The sequence below is a fragment of the Alnus glutinosa genome, chromosome 7, assembly GCF_958979055.1.
Source record: "Alnus glutinosa chromosome 7, dhAlnGlut1.1, whole genome shotgun sequence".
Taxonomy (NCBI): Eukaryota; Viridiplantae; Streptophyta; class Magnoliopsida; order Fagales; family Betulaceae; genus Alnus; species Alnus glutinosa.
In genome coordinates this window covers 7,581,821-7,602,088 of record NC_084892.1, presented here as the reverse complement: position 1 = coordinate 7,602,088, position 20,268 = coordinate 7,581,821, and the positions used below count along the sequence as shown (strand labels likewise).

Here is a 20,268-nt window from a genome sequence, read left to right as displayed (position 1 = left end):
TATTATTATTTTATTATTTTCGCATTTTATCTTTAGTTTTCTATTCAATTATACTTTCTAAAGTATTTAACCCTATTTTTTAAGTGAACAGTGTTGATGAAGACAAATTGACACAAGATAAAAGAATTGTAAGAGAGTTGCAGAGATAACACATTTATCTTTGAATTTAACATAAACTTTAGTTAGATATTAATGAGTTTTGAAGATTTTGATGCCAAAAAAAAAAAAAAAAAAGTTTCAGAAGAATGGTAGATGTTTAAACGGGAATCAGGATCCCTTGCAATTTCAAAGAAATTTTTTATTTTCAAATTATGTGAATTTAGGTCGTTTCATTTATCGAACGACATGAAAAATGCTATAATATTAAAAAAAATATATGACATGTTAACAATGAGAATTGAGTATATTTTTATCAAGTTCTTAGAGGACTCACAATGGCTTATGTATTTTTCAATTTAGAATAGCTAATCAAAATCTATTTTATCTAGTTTAGCTAATAAGTTTTAAAATGCACTATACATCCGATTATCTATTCTTAACTCTATATTATTTTTTTATTATTTTTCATTAATTTTTTTCATTATAGTATTTTTTTTCCACGTGGGTCCCGCTTGATAACTCCACTACTTTACACACTTTCCCTTAAATCTCCACTATAAAGAAAAAAAAAAAAAAAAAAAAAAAAAGAAAAAAAAAAAGAAAAAAGGTAGAGATAAAGAATAAAAAAAAATAGATAAGTGAATAGTATAATTCTACTTGTAGAGTTGCACTATTTATGGAATTAAGAAAAATCTATTCTAGAGTTGGAATACATAAGCTCATGGAGTCTCTTTTTAGCACTTTTATTTTTTATTCTAGCTTAAAGTTGCAAATAGATAATCTATTGGGAGTGCTCTTACACTTTATGTCGTATAAGAGTTTTGAGTAAAAAATTGTCTTTTGGTTTAGTAAAGAAGAAATGTTTCTTTAAAAGTGAATAAAAAGCTTTTGAAATGATTTTTTTTATTGCCTCGATAACATGTCATATCTTTAATATGTAGCATTTTTCATGCCGTTCGATGCATGAAACGACCTAAATTCACATAATTTGAGAATCTCAAATTTCTTTAAAATTGTAGAGGATCCTAATCCTTTAAAGAATCTTGAAACATCGATAAAAGAAAGCAAAGAGTTACAAAATACCAAACAGCCATACGTAAATGAGCAAAATCATGTCAGTTAACAGTACCCCATATAAACATTGGAATATGATAGATGGTATTTTTTTTTTTATAGTTATATGATTATGATTTAAAATTGGTGTATATATATATAAAATCAATGTTGACACGTCTTTTAAAAAAATTAAAGAATAAACTTTTTTATCGGATTTTAAATTAACGGAAAATTCTAAGGATTGGTAAAATTAGAAAGAAAAAAAAAATGAGAGATGAATATATTAAATTGAGAATTTTTTTAAGTTTAAAAAATCATTATAAAAGCAATGATAACTCAAAAAAGAATTAATAAAATATCTCAAAAATTAAATAATTTAGAATCATGTATATATATATATTGACTTTTTAAATTCTTATGATGAAATGGATGGTAAACGATAACCATCCAAACGAATCGATCGACACGATATGCGTAGCAAGTCCCCGCTTCACGGCAGGGAGAGAATCAAAATATGTCTCGGACGCGTGTCGACTCGTGACGAGTCAGAAAGAAGAACCCAGAACATTCATTACAGCTGCCATGCACCTTGCTTTTTACCCTTGCTACGTGTCTCCACGCGAGACGGCCTGAAATCCTATTTAGTCCACAGCCATGAACAAGCTCTTTCATTGCTAGTGCATGTGTGTGTATCCCCAAGCAATTGAAGTGAAAAACAATTATACAAAGAAGAGAAAGAAAGAGCGAAAATGCAGGCCGCGAAGAATGCAAAGGAAGTGGCAGCCAACAGCGCGGCCTCCGCTAAGTGTGACGTGGAGAAGACCAAGGCAACTGTAGATGAGAAGGTATGTTTGTTTTTTTTTTCTTTTGGTTCTTTAGACAGTAGAACGATATTCTTTTTATTGTAATAATGGAATTTATGATATGTGGTTGAGCAGGTGGAACTGGGGAAAGCCCATGACCCAGCGCAGAAAGAAGCGGTCACCCGAAAGAAAGAGGAGAGAATAATCCAGGCTGATCGCCAAGAGCAGGAGGCGCGTGCATGCAACGCAGCAGCCAAACTGCCGGGAAAGGCTGGCACAGGGGGGCACCATAATACTTGAAGTTGGATTAGAGCATGATCGAATGGAGCTAGGCACCGTGAATGTCGTGTGTAACCAGGGGCGGAGCTACCCCTGGCCTTGGGGGGCCAGGCCCCCCAAGCCAGGGGTTTCTCCCAAAAAAAAAAATTTGAAAATTTTACATCTAAATTTTTTAATTTTTTTAGTTTTGACCCCAAATTAGTTTTTTTTCAATTTGGTCCACCAAATCCTAAATCTGCCAGTGTGTAACTGTTGTTGGTTTGATGTTTTTTGCACTCTTTTTTTGTTTTTTGTTCTTCTCCTGTTTATGTTTTTCCCACATTGGGTGGTGTTTTCTGGATGACCTTACATGCTCTTAACTATGTAGTTCGGTGTTCCATTTGAATAAAAATACAATGATTATGAAATTAAAAGTTGAACAATAATGTAATGTTTGGATCTGACTAAAACAATGGCCTGGGTAAAGCCATTAATATGTTACTGGTACTTTAACTAAAAGATGAAAAGTTCTGTCCATAAAAAAGAGAAACCAAAAAAGAAAAAAGAAAAAGGGAAACCAATCTGAAATTGTTTGTTACGTAGAATATCAAACTATATGCTGACACGTGTAATTTAAGGGTAGTAAAATTTTGGATCTTCTACATTTTTTTAAATATTTTTTGAAGTGGCCGGTGTTGATCAAGACAACATGACACGGGATAAGAGAATTGTATAAGAGTTGTAGATATGTTATTCCTACGTCACATTATCTTACATTAATTCTACACTAAAACACATTGGGCGTGAGACTTATGTATAGGACTCACATATATGGGACTCACATGTATAGATTTTACTCTATGCATTTTGGTATAGGATTGATGTAGAGTAATGTGATGTAAAAAAATCATTTCGCTTACAGAAAACACATTTGAGTAACGTAAAAAAAAACACCACAAGTTATACACTATGTGCAATCACCCTCTTACATGGGGTGTTCCCCCAATATGAGAGGATGAGTGTGCACATAGTGTGTAACTTGTGTGTTTCTAACACATCCCTAACACATTTAGCTTTGATATTAATGAGTTTTGAAGACTTTGATGCCTCAAAAAACAAAAAAGAACGCTTCTAAAGGACGGTAGATGTTTAAAGAGTCTTGAAACATCGATAAAAAGAACGCCAAAAGTTACAATATACCAAACGGCCATACGTAAATGAGCGAAGTCTTGTCGGTTAATACATATGATTAAGGGTATTTATTTAATGGTTATATGATTATGACGTAAAATTAGTGTATCTAATTGTATATATAAAATTAATGTCAAAACGTTTTTAAAAAAATTAAAGGTGAAACTTTTTCATCACATTTGAAATTAACAAAAAATTTGAACGGATTGATGAAATTAAAAAAAAATAAAAATTGAAGGATTAATACATTAAATTGAGAGTTTTTTAAATATATGAAAATAATTGTAAAAAGGGCTATAATTTATGAGAGTTAAGTAAATTTTTTACAAAATTAAATAATGTAAAATAATGTATTCCATTATATATGTCGATTTTAAATTCTGATAATGAAATGGATAATATAAGATTCTTGTACATTAACATAAGCATCAAGATTTATGAGTGAAATTCTAAAATCCAGTTAGCTTTTAATTTCTTAAACCAATACACATGAAATCTTTCTTTTGATAAGCAATGGGATTGATCAAATTCGTATTAGAAGAAATTTCCTCATTGGAAGAAGAAAGAAGAAAGCTTCGTTTAATCCAATGCAGAAATGGAAGATTTCAGAAGAGCTAAACTTGAATGATAGCTAAATATATGTTTTTCTCCTGTACGTTTATTATGCCTTATTAAATATTAGTGTTACAAGATTACTTCAACAGTGCAAGGTTCTAAGACTAGTACATCAAATGTAAATAAACCACTCTGCACTTACTTTATGTGTTTTAAAATTGTTGGGAGTAAAAAACAGTGCTCACGTACAAGCATAGGCCAAAATGATAGAAAACCAGATGATCATTGGCTTACAAGTTAAATAAGCCTAACGATTTTTTTTTATTTTTTATTTTTTTGGTCTTGCTTGCCCCATCTTATGATCCATGGAGTCAAGTTATCAATTTGGGAAAACTACAATATAATGGAAATAGCAAAAATGACAAAAATACCACTTGTAAAATAAATAAAAACACAAAAAAAGGACCCACAACCAGGCTGTACGTGCGTCAATTCAACTTTTTTTCTTTTTTAATTTAAAGGCATAGTTGTATTTTCATAAATTTTACGAGTGTATAGATATCTTAAATCACGTGATGCATTAGGCATCATGTGATTTGTAACTTCTTAATACAACTGTGCCCTTCAATTCCCCCTTATAGTCAGGGTTTTTTTTGTTAACTCAAACAACTAAGAAGTTAAAGGTCTCTTATACCTCTATAAATTTGTAAAATACAAATATATTCTTAATTAAAAAATTAAAATTTGACAAAAAAAGCTCCAAAAAATTAAAAAAAAATAGAAGAATAAAATAAAGTAAAAATGGCCGTGGGTCACAATGAGTCAAGATCCACGGCCCGGTCGTGGGTCAATGAAGTGGATTTTTTTTTTTTTTTTTTTTTTTTTTTTTTTTTTATCTTTTTTTTTTTTCTGGTCGTGTCAATGCAGTGTATTTTTTATTTCATTTTTTTTTCTTCTTTTTTATGTTTTTTTTTAAAAAAAAAAAATTATAAATGATGGTATTTTCTTCATTTTTGTTTTCCCTAGGTTGACAGGAGCTAACAAGGCAGCGTTGGCTTCTCCTACATTAACAAGTTTAGTTTAAAAAATTTAACGACTGTTCAATCTCCAATCATTAGCCTGAGTTTGCCAAATTCAACATAGAGGAAACTTCATAAAAGGGTATCAAATTATCGCGCGTTTTCAATGGGTACCGATGTAGCAAAACGTTCGATTGAGTGTATGCATTTTCAAAAACGTTTAATGTTGGGTATTCTGTTAGCGTCCATCCTAAATCGATGACGGAACCCAACACACGTGTGTTTCACATGATATTTTAGCCTCGAACTACCACTTTTGCCCCTCATCTAAACGATCAAAAGACCTGTTATACTCGAACTCAAAACACACTCTTCTTCCCTCCCAACGCAACACAGCTGTCGAACCAGAGAGGTTGGGGTCAAACAGCTTCTTCCAACAACATCGTGAAAAGGTGGGTTTTTATTCTTGGTCATTGTCCTCCTAAACTTCACTAGTATTTTCGTTCCTCAAGGAGACCATTTGTGCAGTGACGGCGCCAAGGTGAAATGGAGCCTACGTCCAACAGTGAGTCGACCGAGTCCAGATCAAACAGCCCAGCATGCAAATGTGGAAAGACATCATCATCGTGGACGTCGTTCACCCTAAATAATTTTGGTATGAGGTTTTTTTCTTGTATAGATTACAAGGGAAGAGATTTTTCCCAAAGTTTTTCCTTTTGATTTTCCCCAAAATTTTTTCTTTAGGGTTCTATCTCTGACTTACCGTGAATGATGAGTTGATTTGATTTTATTTCCAATTATTCAGAAACCAGAGGTGAGATGTAATTATTTTAAATTGCGTGATCCTGAAATCTGCGTCTACGGTCAGAAAGTTGTGTCGAGATTAAGAGATTGGCATGAGAATCTGAAGGCACTAAAGGCCGAACAAGAACTGAGTTGAATAAATAGGTTGGAGGAAGTTAAAAAATACAAGAATGAAGCTGAGAAATGCAGGGTTGAAGCTGAGAAATACAAGTTCAAACTATGTAGACAGAAGGATAAGTTTCGGTCAGTAGAGAGGAAGTACCAAATTGCATTGATCTATTCATGGGTGATGTTGAAGTGGTTGCTAGTATATCCTTCGTATAACTGAAAGTTTCTTCCATCAAGAATGATGTTGCAGTGAAACAATTAATCAATTGTAGGATGATCAATTGATCAATTTTGTTGTTGACCAAATGCTGATGTTGTAGTATTTTGTAATGCTCTGAACATTTTTTTGCTTTTTTTTTTTTTTTTTTAGTAATGGTCTTCCTAAACTTGGTGCAAGACTCTGTAATGTTATTGTTAATATTGATGTTATTGTTGATGCATGTTATTGACATTGTTGTAATTTGTATGGTGTTTGGTATGGTAATTCATTATGCACAATTCAATTATAAGCAATAGTTGCAAGTGGGTAGCAAAATAATTGCAAGTGGGCAACAAATGGGCATAAGCAAATATGGTACCAAATTTTGTAGCATCTTTGGTCACAACCTGGTACCAAATTTGCAAATGGGCAGTAAATAGGCATAACCAAAATTGTTGCCAAATTTTGTTGCAAATTTGGTACCAAATTTGCAAATGGGCAGTAACTAACATAACATAACATGGTACCAAATTTGACCACAATCCTCATATGTTTGTTGATCAAATGCTGATGTTGTAGTATTTTGTAATGCTCTGAACATTTTTTTGCTTTTTTTTTTTTTTAGTAATGGTCTTCCTAAACTTGGTGGAAGATTCTGAAATGTTATTGTTAATATTAATGTAATTGTTGATGTTATTGACATTGTTGTAATTTGTATGGTGTTTGGTATGGTAATTCATTATGCACAATTCAATTATAAGCAATAGTTGCAAGTGGGTAGCAAAATAATTGCAAGTGGGCAACAAATGGGCATAAGCAAATATGGTACCAAATTTTGTAGCATCTTTGGTCACAACCTGGTACCAAATTTGCAAATGGGCAGTAAATAGGCATAACCAAAATTGTTGCCAAATTTTGTTGCAAATTTGGTACCAAATTTGCAAATGGGCAGTAACTAACATAACATAACATGGTACCAAATTTGACCACAATCCTCATATGTTTGTTGATCAAATGCTGATGTTGTAGTATTTTGTAATGCTCTGAACATTTTTTTGCTTTTTTTTTTTTTTAGTAATGGTCTTCCTAAACTTGGTGGAAGATTCTGAAATGTTATTGTTAATATTAATGTAATTGTTGATGTTATTGACATTGTTGTAATTTGTATGGTGTTTGGTATGGTAATTCATTATGCACAATTCAATTATAAGCAATGGTTGCAAGTGGACAACAAATGGGCATAAGCAAATATAGTACCAAATTTTGTAGCATCTTTGGTCACAACCTGGTACCAAATTTGCAAATGGGCAGTAAATAGGCATAACCAAAATTGTTACCAAATTTTGTTGCAAATTTGGTACCAAATTTGCAAATGGGCAGTAAATAACATAACATAACATGGTATCAAATTTGACCACAATCCTCATATGCTTGAGCATTAACATTATGCACTTATCTTTTCCTTTGGTACCAAACTTGGGCACTTGGCATACCAAATTTGGTACCAAATCTGCAAATGGGCAGTAAATAGGCATAACCAAAATTGCTTTTTTGACCCCTACCTTGTGCAGTAGTTGCACTGCTTTCACCCCTTCCTCTTGTGCAATTTTGAACTCTACCTTGTGCAATTGCAATGCCTTCACCCTGACCTTGTCCTTCCCCTTCACTGCTTGCACCCCTTCCTTTTGTGCTCCTTTGACCCCGACCTTGTGTAGATGCACTACTTGCACTCCTTTCTCTTGCGCTCCTTTGACCCCGACTTTGTGTAGATGCACTGCTTGCACCCCTTCCCTGACCTTGTCCAGATGCACTGCTTGAACCCTCTTCTCTTCTCCTCTTTTGACCCGTCCTTCCTGTTAGGTGAGTAGGATTACAACACATGGGGCACTAGATGAACCATCCAACTACAAAAGCAAATAAACTAGTTGGTAAACAACATTGAATAACATACAAGCTTGCAGTCATAAATAGAAGAGAGGAAACACGTACCATGTCAAGATTGCAGTCAAGATCTACTATGTTTTCTATAGAAATTTCGCCTACATTCTTGTCTTTCATCATGCCACATCCTCGCAGTGCATGTTCTAGTATGACCATATTTTTTGCACATCCTACATTGGTTCTTCGTACCACCCTTTCTAACTGTGTAGGGATTTGAGGTCACATCAGCCCTTTTGTTCCTCAGTTTTTTAGGTCTTCCTGAAGATCCCCTTGCCTTAAGTGGTTCAATGATGGGTTGATTTGTCCTAACCCACTGCTCCTCACTAGGTACATGGTAGATGAGGGGTGTATATGCCTTTAGGTACATCTCCTTGCCAAAGTATGGGCTCAAATAATCCTCAGGATTGCCTCAACCATGCCATATTGATTAGATGGCATGAGCACATGGGATACTAGAAATATCCCACTTTCTGCACCCACATGTTTTGGCAGGTAAATTCACAGCATACCTTTTACCCCTGCACTTGACCTCAAATAAACCCTCACCAGCAAATGTTAGCATACAATGTCCGGCCTCATCTTCCTCTATCTCTAACTTCTCCTTAATTTTTGGCCCAACATTGCCTTCCATCGCAGCTATAATTTTTCTTTTCCTCTGGTACCTTCTTATCAAACTTGTTCTAATTCCTTCCAACATTGACAGTATGGTCTTATCTCTGAACTTGGTGGTCCAAGAATTGAAGTACTCGGCCAAATTGTTGTGTAAGAGGTCACACTTTGCATATTTGTTAAACCATCCCTTACACCAAGTTGCAGTGTCAACTTTCGAAAGGTACTCATATGCTGGCAGATTAAGGCCCTTAAGCTCTTCCATTGCAGCATATAAGTCATTCTGTGTGTAAGATGCAGCAGCTCTCCATAGCATGTCCTTTAGTAACACCCCCCGGTGACCATCATTTCAGAAATTGGAGTAAATGTGCCGCACACATATCCGATGCTCAGCATTAGGGCACACCTCCATAAAACTTGGTACAAGACCCTGTACACATGAAAAGCAAATCAAACACATAGAAAAATACCAAATAATCTGGAATGAAATGTCTAGCATAAAAAGCATAAGTTGAAAGATACATATTGTCTATCTGAAATAAAAGTCCATCTAGGTACACCATTGGGGCCAAAATTAGCCAATAGTGCCTCAAGAAACCATGACCAGCTATCCTTGGTCTCTGCCTCTACAACTGCCATAGATATTGGATACGTGTTATTATTGGCATCCCTTCTAATAGCTGTCATTAACTGCCTCTTGTAAATCCCCTTCAAGAAACAAGCATTAAGGCATATCACAGGCTTACACCCATCCTTGAAGCCATTTTTCATTGTTGCCAAGGATATGTATATCCTTTGAAATCTACATGGCATTTCGAGCATAGGTCTCTCAACCATCAAAAGAACACAACTCCCCACATTTGTGCTTCTGATTGTCGCACAATAGTCCCATAGATAATGGTACTGCTCACCCAACTTTCCATAAATTACCTCTTGTGCCCTCTTCCTAACCCTATACAGGGTATTAAGGTGGATTTCAACATTCTACTTCTTTTTCACCTTTTTCTTTATGACTTCTACGGGCATGTTCGATTGATCTTTAAAACTGTTCAAGCACCACTCAGCAATCCACTTGAAAGTAATCAAATGATTCTTGTCTTTCCTGGCACATGTATGTTTGGGCCTAAGCGAAATCAGCATGAATGTGGCCTCACCCTTCAACTACCTTCCATAAACCCTATATTTACAATTCTTGTCTCCACACACTGCAATTACTTTCGATCTAAAATTCTTTTGGTAAACCAAGTCATTCCCCTTCAATATATTGGCCTGTTTAATGGCTTTTCTGAAATCATACACACTCTCAAAAGTATTACCTAGCTGCAGAGTCGGCTTCTCAAAATCAAATTTTGTAAATGGCACCCTCTTGTCAACACATGGCCTTTTTGAAGAATCCGGCTCATCCTCTTCACTAGTATTACGAGGAATGATCAGTATATCACTCCGAGACATATCGGAAACAGGCTCATCCTCACCCTCACCTTCTGCGACCTCATCTTCAGCTGCAGCTAAAGCAACTGCTACTTCTGCTTCCAACTCTTCTTCTACTACATGTGATGGTTCTCCTACAAACTCTTGATCTACTTCTACATCTTCTCCTTCGACAGAAACTCCTGCCTCTCCATACTCCGTATGATCAGCAACATTTATTTCTAAGGCGTCGGAGTCATCACTTAGAACCTCATTCCAAAATGGATCACTCATATATACAGTATTTCTCTCATATTCTTCTTCATATTCTTCATCAACACTTTCCTCTCCTCCAGGTACATCTACAGCTACATCATACAAAATAAACCCAACCACATATAACTCTACTATTCCATGGCCATTATGGTGCCCCACCATTTCAAGGATATCATGGTCAGAACACAGAAGCTGTAGCCCTTTATCTAGACTCTTGTTGGGTATTTTGTAATAAATTAGGTCACCGGGACTATACCCATAACACTTAATTACAGTCTCCACCTCAAAAAATGACAACCCATCTCTGCCATGCAAGTCAAGGTAATTTGTTACATCCCCACCAACATAAGCTACCCCATTTTCCCTATTAAACCGACCTCTGTGGTGCACCTCAAGCATAAGACATTCATTAAACATTATGTGTCCTACAAATTGACAAAAAAAAATATGAAAATGAAATTGAAAATTCAATGAGCAGACAAAAAGAAACGGATACAACACATTGGGACCACAAGAGTAAAGATTTTATTCCAAATAAAACACTACAATATTGCAGTTACTAGATAAAATCATTCGGACCACTTCATCACAGACAAAAACAAACTAGCACATTGCACAGTCATCAAAAAGACCCACGGGACCACAAGAGTATAAAAAATTCAAACCATGATCCTACATCATCTCGACCCATTTGCTTGCAGCACCAATCACAACACACCCACAAACAAGATACTCACAACAAACCAGCAACATGAGGGACCACAAAACGTAAAAAATATACATTTTTCACTAACATAAAAACACAACCAAATGTTGACAGTGGCGCTAAACATGGTACCCAAACAAAATCAACCATTTAATCGGAAAAGTATGTGAAAATCCAATCAACTACAAACATGATGTTATTAACATGCAAAAATTGCATAAATGAACCGGATTCCACAAACCCATTAACAAAATAGTAAACTTTGATAAATTAGGGTTACATAAATAAGCTAAAACACTGAAATAGTTCATTACCTTTCTCAACCCTTTGTGTATTTCACTTGTGTATACAGTCGAAAGCCGAATCGATTTAGAACGGAATGCACCAGATTAGGGTTCCGAGTCGCAAGAAGGAGTTGGGTGAGTTGAGTTCGAGGGTCTAGATGCTTCCAAAGAATGGACCGAATGGTGATTTTTTTTTTTTCAGCCAGTTATTTTTAAGTTTAAAAAATTCAAACGTTTAGATGAGGAGCAAAAGTGGTAGTTCGAGGATAAAATATCACGTGAAATGCAAGTGTTTTGGGTTCCGTCATCGATTTAGAACGGAGGCTAACGGAATACCCTACATTGAATGGTTTTGATAAATGCATACACTCAATCGAACGTTTTGCTACATCGGTATCCTTAATTGAAAATGCGAGATAGTTTGATACCCTTTTGTGAAATATATACATATATATATATATATATATATATATATATATATATATATATATATATATATATATATATATATATATATATATATATATGTGTTGGCAGGGAAATAAAACCACAATACCACGTTAAGCATTAATGTTAAAAACATCTAATTCTAGAAGGTAGATTAGGATGATAAAGCCTATGATAGTTTTCGAAATAAACAAGAATCGCAAAAACTCAGATGTCATAATCTCATCAAATCAATTTACGTTGCATTAATTGCGTAACGACAATCCAAAACATACCTCCCACTAATACAACACTGCATAACAACTAATGCCATGCACTAATCAAGGGAAAGCCACAAATTAAGTCTTCAAAATAACCTATCATAACTTATTTAATTAAGAAAATATAAGGTTTAGACTACTAAAAATAACCTATTAGAAAAATAAAATCAAAATATACAGCTTATTATTAAGAAAATAAAAATGTAAAGCTTCTTAACATATTATTCTTATTTTCTTTGATTAGTCTCCTTCTTGTTGTTGGATTGATATTTGCTCAAATAAAAAAATAATAATAATAGAAAAAAAAAATCTATACCTAATAAACTTAAATCGGCTTCTTAGTCTTGCAAGATAGAAGAAAAAAAAAATCAATTATTGGATATTGTGGTTTGTGGTTTGTGAGACTAATAAAAGAACAATAATAAAAAAAAAAAAAATAGAAAAGAAATTGATCCATCCAAAAAAGATTGGTTCAAAGGAGATAATTAAAGGCGGCTTACAACGACCATCCAGTGGACACGACACATGTAGCAACTCTCCCCTTTGTGTTGCCACGTAGATCTGAACATCCACAACTGTCATGGCAGAGAGAAACATGGGTTCCACATGCATGGGTCTCATACCTATTGTTAGTGTATGTACAATGTACTATGTATGTGTGTACAAATATTATTTTGGAATAACTTCACAAAAGGGTATCGAATTATACGTCATTTTGAGATAATGGTACCAAACTAGCAAACGTCTCAAACTGGGGTATCCACGTTTCCAAAAGTCTCACTTAAGGCTACTTCGTTAGGATTTGCTATTAAATGTTATCAAAATTCCTAAAACACCCCTGTTTTTTTTTTATAATAAAAAAAAAATAGAAAAGTTTTAAATATTCAGGCATGGGTATTTTTGCAAATTCCATTAAATTTTGACTAACACCTAAATCCTAGCATTTTTTTTTCTTTTTTTTTTTCATAAAAAAATATGGGTATTTTGGGTACTCCGTTAGGATTTAACAGCAAATTCTAACGGAGTACCCTTAAGTGAGACGTTCGGAAACATGGATAGTTCAGTTTGAGACGTTTGCTAGTTCAGTAGTACCCTTATCTCAAAATGGCGTATAATTCGAAATTTTTTTGTGAAGTTATCCCTATCATTTGTCTAATATATATAAGACACGCACTACAAAAATCCACGTCACTAATGGAAGACGTGGCAACTTGACCACCTCACTTGATGTTGCCGACGTGGGAAGCAGGCCACATCACCAATATTAGTGACGTGGCATAAAGTGCCACATCATTTTTTTTTTTGGCAGGTATCCAATAGACAATTTGCCTTTCAAAGAATCTATCAACAATAACAACAATGTACATTTTCATAAATTATCAACATTATAATTACAACAATTCAAATTTAAAACAGCAGTTTCAACAAACTTACATGAAATATCTGTCATAGTTAGTAACAAATTAATTATAGTACTAACAAAACACAAGTTATATTGAAATTACAAAACAGCATCAAAAAATACATTCTGGCCACTTCTTCACGCTCCTTGATTTTCGATACCACAATTTGCCGGAACGTTCGACGGCTGCCCAGCGGGCGTTGCATTACCTGCAAATAATAAGAACAACAACATTAAGAAAATAAGATATATGCATGATAGAATGCATATCAAGTCCAAAGCATTGAGCAACGAGAGAGTTTACACAAACGTAATCATACATACATAACCACTAGCAACAGACGATTTCACACATTCCAAAAGCGGTGTCCTACTTTTTGATTAAGAATATTATTGTAATTTTAAAATCTCAAAATTTGATTAAGAATATTATTGAAAATTTAAAATCTCAAAATTTGTTTTTTTTTTTTTCAAAAATACCAAAATTCATCTACAAACATCGCACCCAAAAAATATCTCTAATCTTCTCACAGCAACAATTAAACCAAAAAAAAAAAAACACAGAATATAATAGAAACATAAACACCCAAAAAAAAATTAAGAATTAAAAACACACACACACACACACACACACACACACGCAACACACTTAAACATCAACACCCAAAAAAATCAAAAACACATACACGTACTGAACAAAAAATAAAATACAAAAATTACAAAAAATAAAATACATGTAAGAGGATAGTTAGTCGGCCGTTGGAGACTCACAGTGGCATTGGTGGAGCTTTTCCGGGCTTCAATCGGCGGACCTGAGATGAAAAAGAGAGAGATATTCTAAGTGAGAGAGAAATCGATAGAGAGAGAGGGAACTGAGAGAGAGGGAACTGAGAGAGAGAGTGAGGTGGTGTCATACCGGTTGTGTTGCCGTACCGGTGGTGTCGTCGGAGGGGGTTGCCGGACGGTGGGCACCTTGGTGTTAGAGAGAGAGAGAGAGAGAGAGGAGTGTTCGAGAATGTTTAAAAGGGAGAAAAAACAAATTATTTATTTTTAGCAGGTGGCGCTGAGATGTCCCACGCAGGGGCTCAGATCCCCAGCAAATTTTTCGTGATGTGGCAATGTGCCACGTCACGACTTAGTGACATGGCACACTACCACGTTACGAAAAGCATCGCGATTGTGTATCGTGGCATGAAGCCACGTCACGATTGTGTGATGCGTGCACTAGCCACGTCAATAATTAATATTTATTATAAATTTAAACCTTTATTATATATATACTATATATAGCACTCCTATCTTAGTGTCCTAAACTATATACCAAATCTCTATCTACTTTTCAAATAGCTTAACTAATGGAAAAATCTACAATATTATAATAAATAGTATATTTATAATTAATACTATATATACACTATAAATTTAAACCCTAATACTACTATATATACTTTATATGGCACATTATATATTATATGTATAGCATACAAATGTAAACCCTAACCCTACGTATACTATATATAGCACAAATCTAGGATTAGGGCATATAAATAGAATATATACATTATGTATATAGTATTAATTAAAAGTTGTTTTATTTTGTAAAGTATATATATTATATGTATAGCATACAAATGTAAACTCTAACCCTACGTTTTCTATATATAGCACTTTAGGGTTAGGGTTCAATAAAAAGAATATATACATAATGTATATATATAGTATTAATTAAACGTTGTTTTATTTTGTAAAGTATATATATTAAATGTATAGTATACAAATGTAAACCCTAACCCTAACCCTACGTATACTATATATAGCCCTATTCTAGAGTTATAGTATATAAATAGAATATATACATGATGTATATAGTATTAATTAAAGTTATTTTATTTTTTTAAAGTATAGATATTATATGTATAGTATACAAATGTAAACCATAACCCTACGTATACTATATATATCACAAATCTAGGGTTAGGGTATATAAGTAGAATATATACATGATGCATATATATAATATTAATTAAAAGTTGTTTTATTTTTTAAAGTATATATATTATATGTATAGTATACAAATGTAAACCCAAACCCTATGTGTACTATATATAGTCATATTCTAGGGTTAGGGTATATAAAAGAGTACTTAGATCATATAGTTTTTGTATGATTAGTAATTATAATTATGTTAAACATGTTAATAATCATGTCATACATAATTAACTAGTTATAAATTTCATGTACTATTATACATAGTTATAATAATATTCAATAGTATTATGTAATTAATTATAATCAAATAATATTTTTAATATGTTAAATATATTATCTAAATAATTATATATTAATAAATAAATATTTTAAATATTTATTTATTTAGTGACGTGCCACATGAGGCACGTCCCGAAATCGCCACGTGTCGGATTATAGCATGTTGGCCATTAATGACGTGTCATGATAACACGTCATTAATGTATGACATGCTGACATCACATGTCAGCATTTAATGACATGGAAAAAGCCACATTAGAAAATATTTGGTAATGTGGCATTTTTACACGTCATTGATGTGTGACATGTCTAAATGCCACGTCAATAATATATGACGTGCCCTACTACCACGTCATATTTTGCTGACGTTTCACAAGATCACGTCACCATTTTTGCAAATGTGTTAAACCTACCTGTCAGTATTGTACAACTTGGCATTGTGACACGCCATTTTTTCCTGATGTGGTTTTCTAAAACATCATTAACTTAATGATGTGGCACCACACTACATCATTAAGTTAACGACATGTCACTTTGTGCATGTCACTACTAATTTACATTTCTGTTTTTCTTTAAAAAATTATATATATAGTAACGTGCATGGTGAATGTAGGACGTCACCATACAGTGACGTGGAAGATATAACACGTCACTGTATGGCGACGTGTCCACTTTACTATGATCGGAAATGCAGACTTGGAACAAAGACTACATCACAAAAAATTTTCTGGACGTGGCCTTAAACCACACATTGTGATTTGCGGACGTTGGCACAATTCCGATTACTATAGCCACGTTGCGAATTCCTTAGTTTTTTGTAGTGACATGTCAGGAGAAGAAGGCAAGAACATCCTGCAGAGCTGCCACGTTGCGTTTTTACCCTTGCTTCGTGTCCACGGCCTGAAAACCTATGCAATTGAAGTGAAAAACAATTAAACGAGTGAAGATCAGAAGAAAGAGTACTGAAAATACAGGCAGGGAATTAGAATGCAACGGCGCGCGTCTGCAAAGCAAACAGCAGCCAACATAGCTAGCGGCCTCCGCTAAGTCTCGCATGGAAAAGACCTGAGGCACTCAATCCCATATGCATCTTTTCTATGCTAATCAAAAAGTCCAACCTGATTTTCTTCCTTTGAAGCTTTTGCAGCTCTTTTCGGGATTTCTTTAATGCATGCATGGTTCAGTAAATTCTGGGTTAATTAGTGCTGATTATGACCTTTCTGATCGATCCCTTAATGTTAGAGTTAGCCCTATATATAACTAGGTGTTTGCACTAGAACAGTGAAAGTTAACCCTATTAGGTTAAAAGTCTAAGAAATAATAGTATGGTTATAAAAGCTTTAAAAAGCTTGTAAAAGCTTTATAAAATTTAAGAATATGTAACTTATTGTTGGGGATAAATTTCACTCAACCCGATCCAAGGAGGACATAGACATTTAGCAACTACTTCAGATAAATCAGAGAATTGGGATAGGACTCAAGGTCCTATCAGATAAGAATAATGATCAGATCAGAAGTCTAAGAAGATATCAAATTAGAAGTCTAATAAAGGATCAAAGTCCAATTAGAACTCTGACAGCAGTTCTAGATCAACAAGGAGCAGGAGTCCAAATCCAGGTTTGACTCCACCTCTATGCCTATAAATAGGTCCATACCCCAGGTATAAACTAAGACTCAATTTTATGCATAGAGCATTATTTTCTTACAGAAGCTAACTTAAGCATCGGAGCGAGATCCCCGGAAAGGTCCCTAGTTTTTGTTGTTTTGCAGATTTATTAAGAAGCGTGAAGAACATCAGGAGAACGTGCAGATTCACACCATACCGGAAACTGTACCAACAGTTTGGCGCCGTCTATGGGAACCGATTTTTCGTTCCTCATAAAAGAAAAAGAAGATCCAGAATGGTGATGAACACACGTTCCGGAAGTCAGACCAACCGACAGCCTAGAGCCCCACTGGAACCGGTTATTCAGAATGATCTACAGCCTCCACCGACCGGTGGAGACCAGGATCGCATAACAGCGTTAGAAGCTCAGATTGAAGCCTTAAATGCAGAATTGTTGCGTATAAGGCCGAGACTGCCCAATCCCGAGATGAATAGGGATGAGCGTGAGGAAGAAGATCACAACAGCAACACCAATCCTTCTTACAGGAATGCAGGACTATCAGCCCCGAGATCAGCAGCCACGAGATTATTATCCCTGAGACCGTCCTCAGCCAAACAAAAGGGATCAGGAGAATGATCCCCGAGATGACATAGAAAGAAGAGAGGACCAAGGAAGCAGAAGCCCACGGCGTAGAGAGCCAAGGCAACAACAGAATCTGCTCGTGATAAGGTAGACAGGACTCTCCGAAATTTCAGGCTTGCTTTTATTTTTTAGCATTTATGTTTGCAAAGAACTAGACTTTTATTTTTAATTCAGACTAGTTGTAATAAAAGACAGAAAATTCCCCAGATTTTGGGAATAAGTATTTTCAGAATAAAAGATTAAAGCTGACTTAAACATCGGAGTGTTCCCGGTCTAGGGACCGGGAACCCATTGATGTCGCTTATTTTGTAGGTAAAGCCTCTCGGATCAGTCCTAGCCGAGAGCAAGAAGAAAACTCTCGGATCAGTCCTAGCCGAGTTCAAGAAGAAAACTCTCGAATCAGTCCTAACCGAGAGTCTCGGATCAGTCCTCGCCGAGTTCAAGAAGGAAACTCTCGGATCAGTCCTAGCCGAGAGTCTCGGATCAGTCCTAGCCGAGTGCAAAAAGAAAGTCTCGGATCAGTCCTAGCCGAGTTCAAGAAGAAAACTCTTGGATCAGTCTTAGCCGAGTTCAAGAAGAAAACTCTCGGATCAGTTCTAGCCGAGAGTCTCGGATTAGTCCTAGCTAAGTTCAAGAAGAAAACTCTCGGATCAGTCCTAGCCGAGAGTCTCGAATCAGTCCTAGCCGAGTGCAAGAAGAAAACTCTCGGATCAGTCCTAGCCGAGTTCAAGAAGGAAACTCTCAGATCAGTTCTGTTCAAGAAGAAAACTCTCGGATCAGTCCTAGCCGAGTGCAAGAAGGAAACTCTCAGATCAGTCCTAGCCGAGTCCAATAAGAAAACTCTTGGATCAGTCCTAGCCGAGAGTCTCGGATCAGTCCTAGCCGAGAGAAAGAAATAAAGAAAGCCAGGGGGGTCGGATTTAACCCTCGGGTTTTGCAGGAGTTAGCCATTCAAAGTGACAAGGAGAAAACCCTAAGGAAAAACAAGAAGGTAATGAGGAGGGTAAGATTTAACCCTCAGGTTTTGCAGGTTAGCAGGTTTTCAGAAGGAGACAAAGCTCGGGTTTCCTTAGACATGGAATTCCCATTATTCAAGCAAGTTTCGGATAAGGGAATTGGGGGGTAATTGTTGGGGATAAATTTCACTCAACCCAATCCAAGGAGGAAATAGACATTTAGCAACTACTTCAGATAAATCAGAGAATTGGGATATGACTTAAAGTCCTATCAGATAAGAATAATGATCAGATCAGAAGTCTAAGAAAAATTAGAAGTCTAATAAAAGATCAAAATTCAATTAGAACTCTGACAACAGTTCTAGATCAACAAGGAGCAGAAGTCCAAATCCAGGTTTGACTCCACCTCTATGCCTATAAATAGGCTCATACCCCAAGTATAAACTAAGACTCAATTTTATGCATAGAGCATTATTTTCTCACAGAAGCTAACTTAGGCATCGGAGCGAGATCCCCGGAAGGGTTCCTAATTTTTGTTGTTTTGCAGATTTATTAAGAAGCGTGAAGAACATCAGGAGAACGTGCAGATTCACACCATACCGAAAACTGTACCAACACTTATAATGCCTTAGATTTTAAGAAATAAAATATAATGTCTTAAAGCAGAATTTAAGACCTAATAATAAGGTAAAGGAATAAATATGAATATTTATGAAAATAAATATTCATTAATTAAGAAGCGTTTATAGTTTCAGTTTGATAAAAGTTCAAACGGACCTTAAACTTTGGAACGACAGAAACAGGGGCAAACAAACTTCATTTGAGTTTATTCAAAAACTAGAAAACTCCATTTGAAGTCCTCTATCTACCCTCCGAATTTCATAATTTTTGGACTCCATTTAGGGCGGACAAACACCCACGAAAAATATTACAACTGATTTGGACGAAAATTTAACATTAATAATTGATGGGCCCGTTTTATCTCTTTAAGAACCTAGCCCACATGTTTAAAATGACCCAGCCCAGCTTACACAAACCCAGCACACGTTGATGCCCAGCCCCAACCCACACATACCCGTTAACCCAGTTTAATCACTAAGAGAACCAAGTTAAGTTTAGGAATGATTAGTTAGAAATCTAAGTACCGGTTAGAATTAGAAGATAAGAGATATTAAAGATTGGATTGATTGTTTTCTATCTTCTTGAAGTCATTACCGAATACTTATGCCGTAATCTGACGACGCCCGGCTATCGTCGTCGGATTCTGGCAGTACCAGACTGCCACATTAATATTATTGTCGATCAGTACTATTTATTATTTTTAGTTCTTGAAGAGGTAATATTATTATTTTTAATGTACTATTTAAC

The 20,268-nt window shown here is 35.0% G+C and overlaps 1 protein-coding gene across 1 annotated transcript; it reads left to right on the top strand.

Annotated features, from left to right (window-relative positions):
- Positions 1–1,829: 1,829 nt before the first annotated feature.
- LOC133873096 (11 kDa late embryogenesis abundant protein-like) lies at positions 1,830–2,650 on the top strand. Its single transcript, XM_062310817.1, has 2 exons — positions 1,830–2,000; positions 2,094–2,650. Exons 1-2 carry the CDS (start codon positions 1,905–1,907, stop codon positions 2,256–2,258), a joined length of 261 nt encoding a protein of 86 aa, XP_062166801.1. The 5' UTR covers positions 1,830–1,904; the 3' UTR covers positions 2,259–2,650.
- The last annotated feature ends 17,618 nt before the right edge of the window (positions 2,651–20,268 follow it).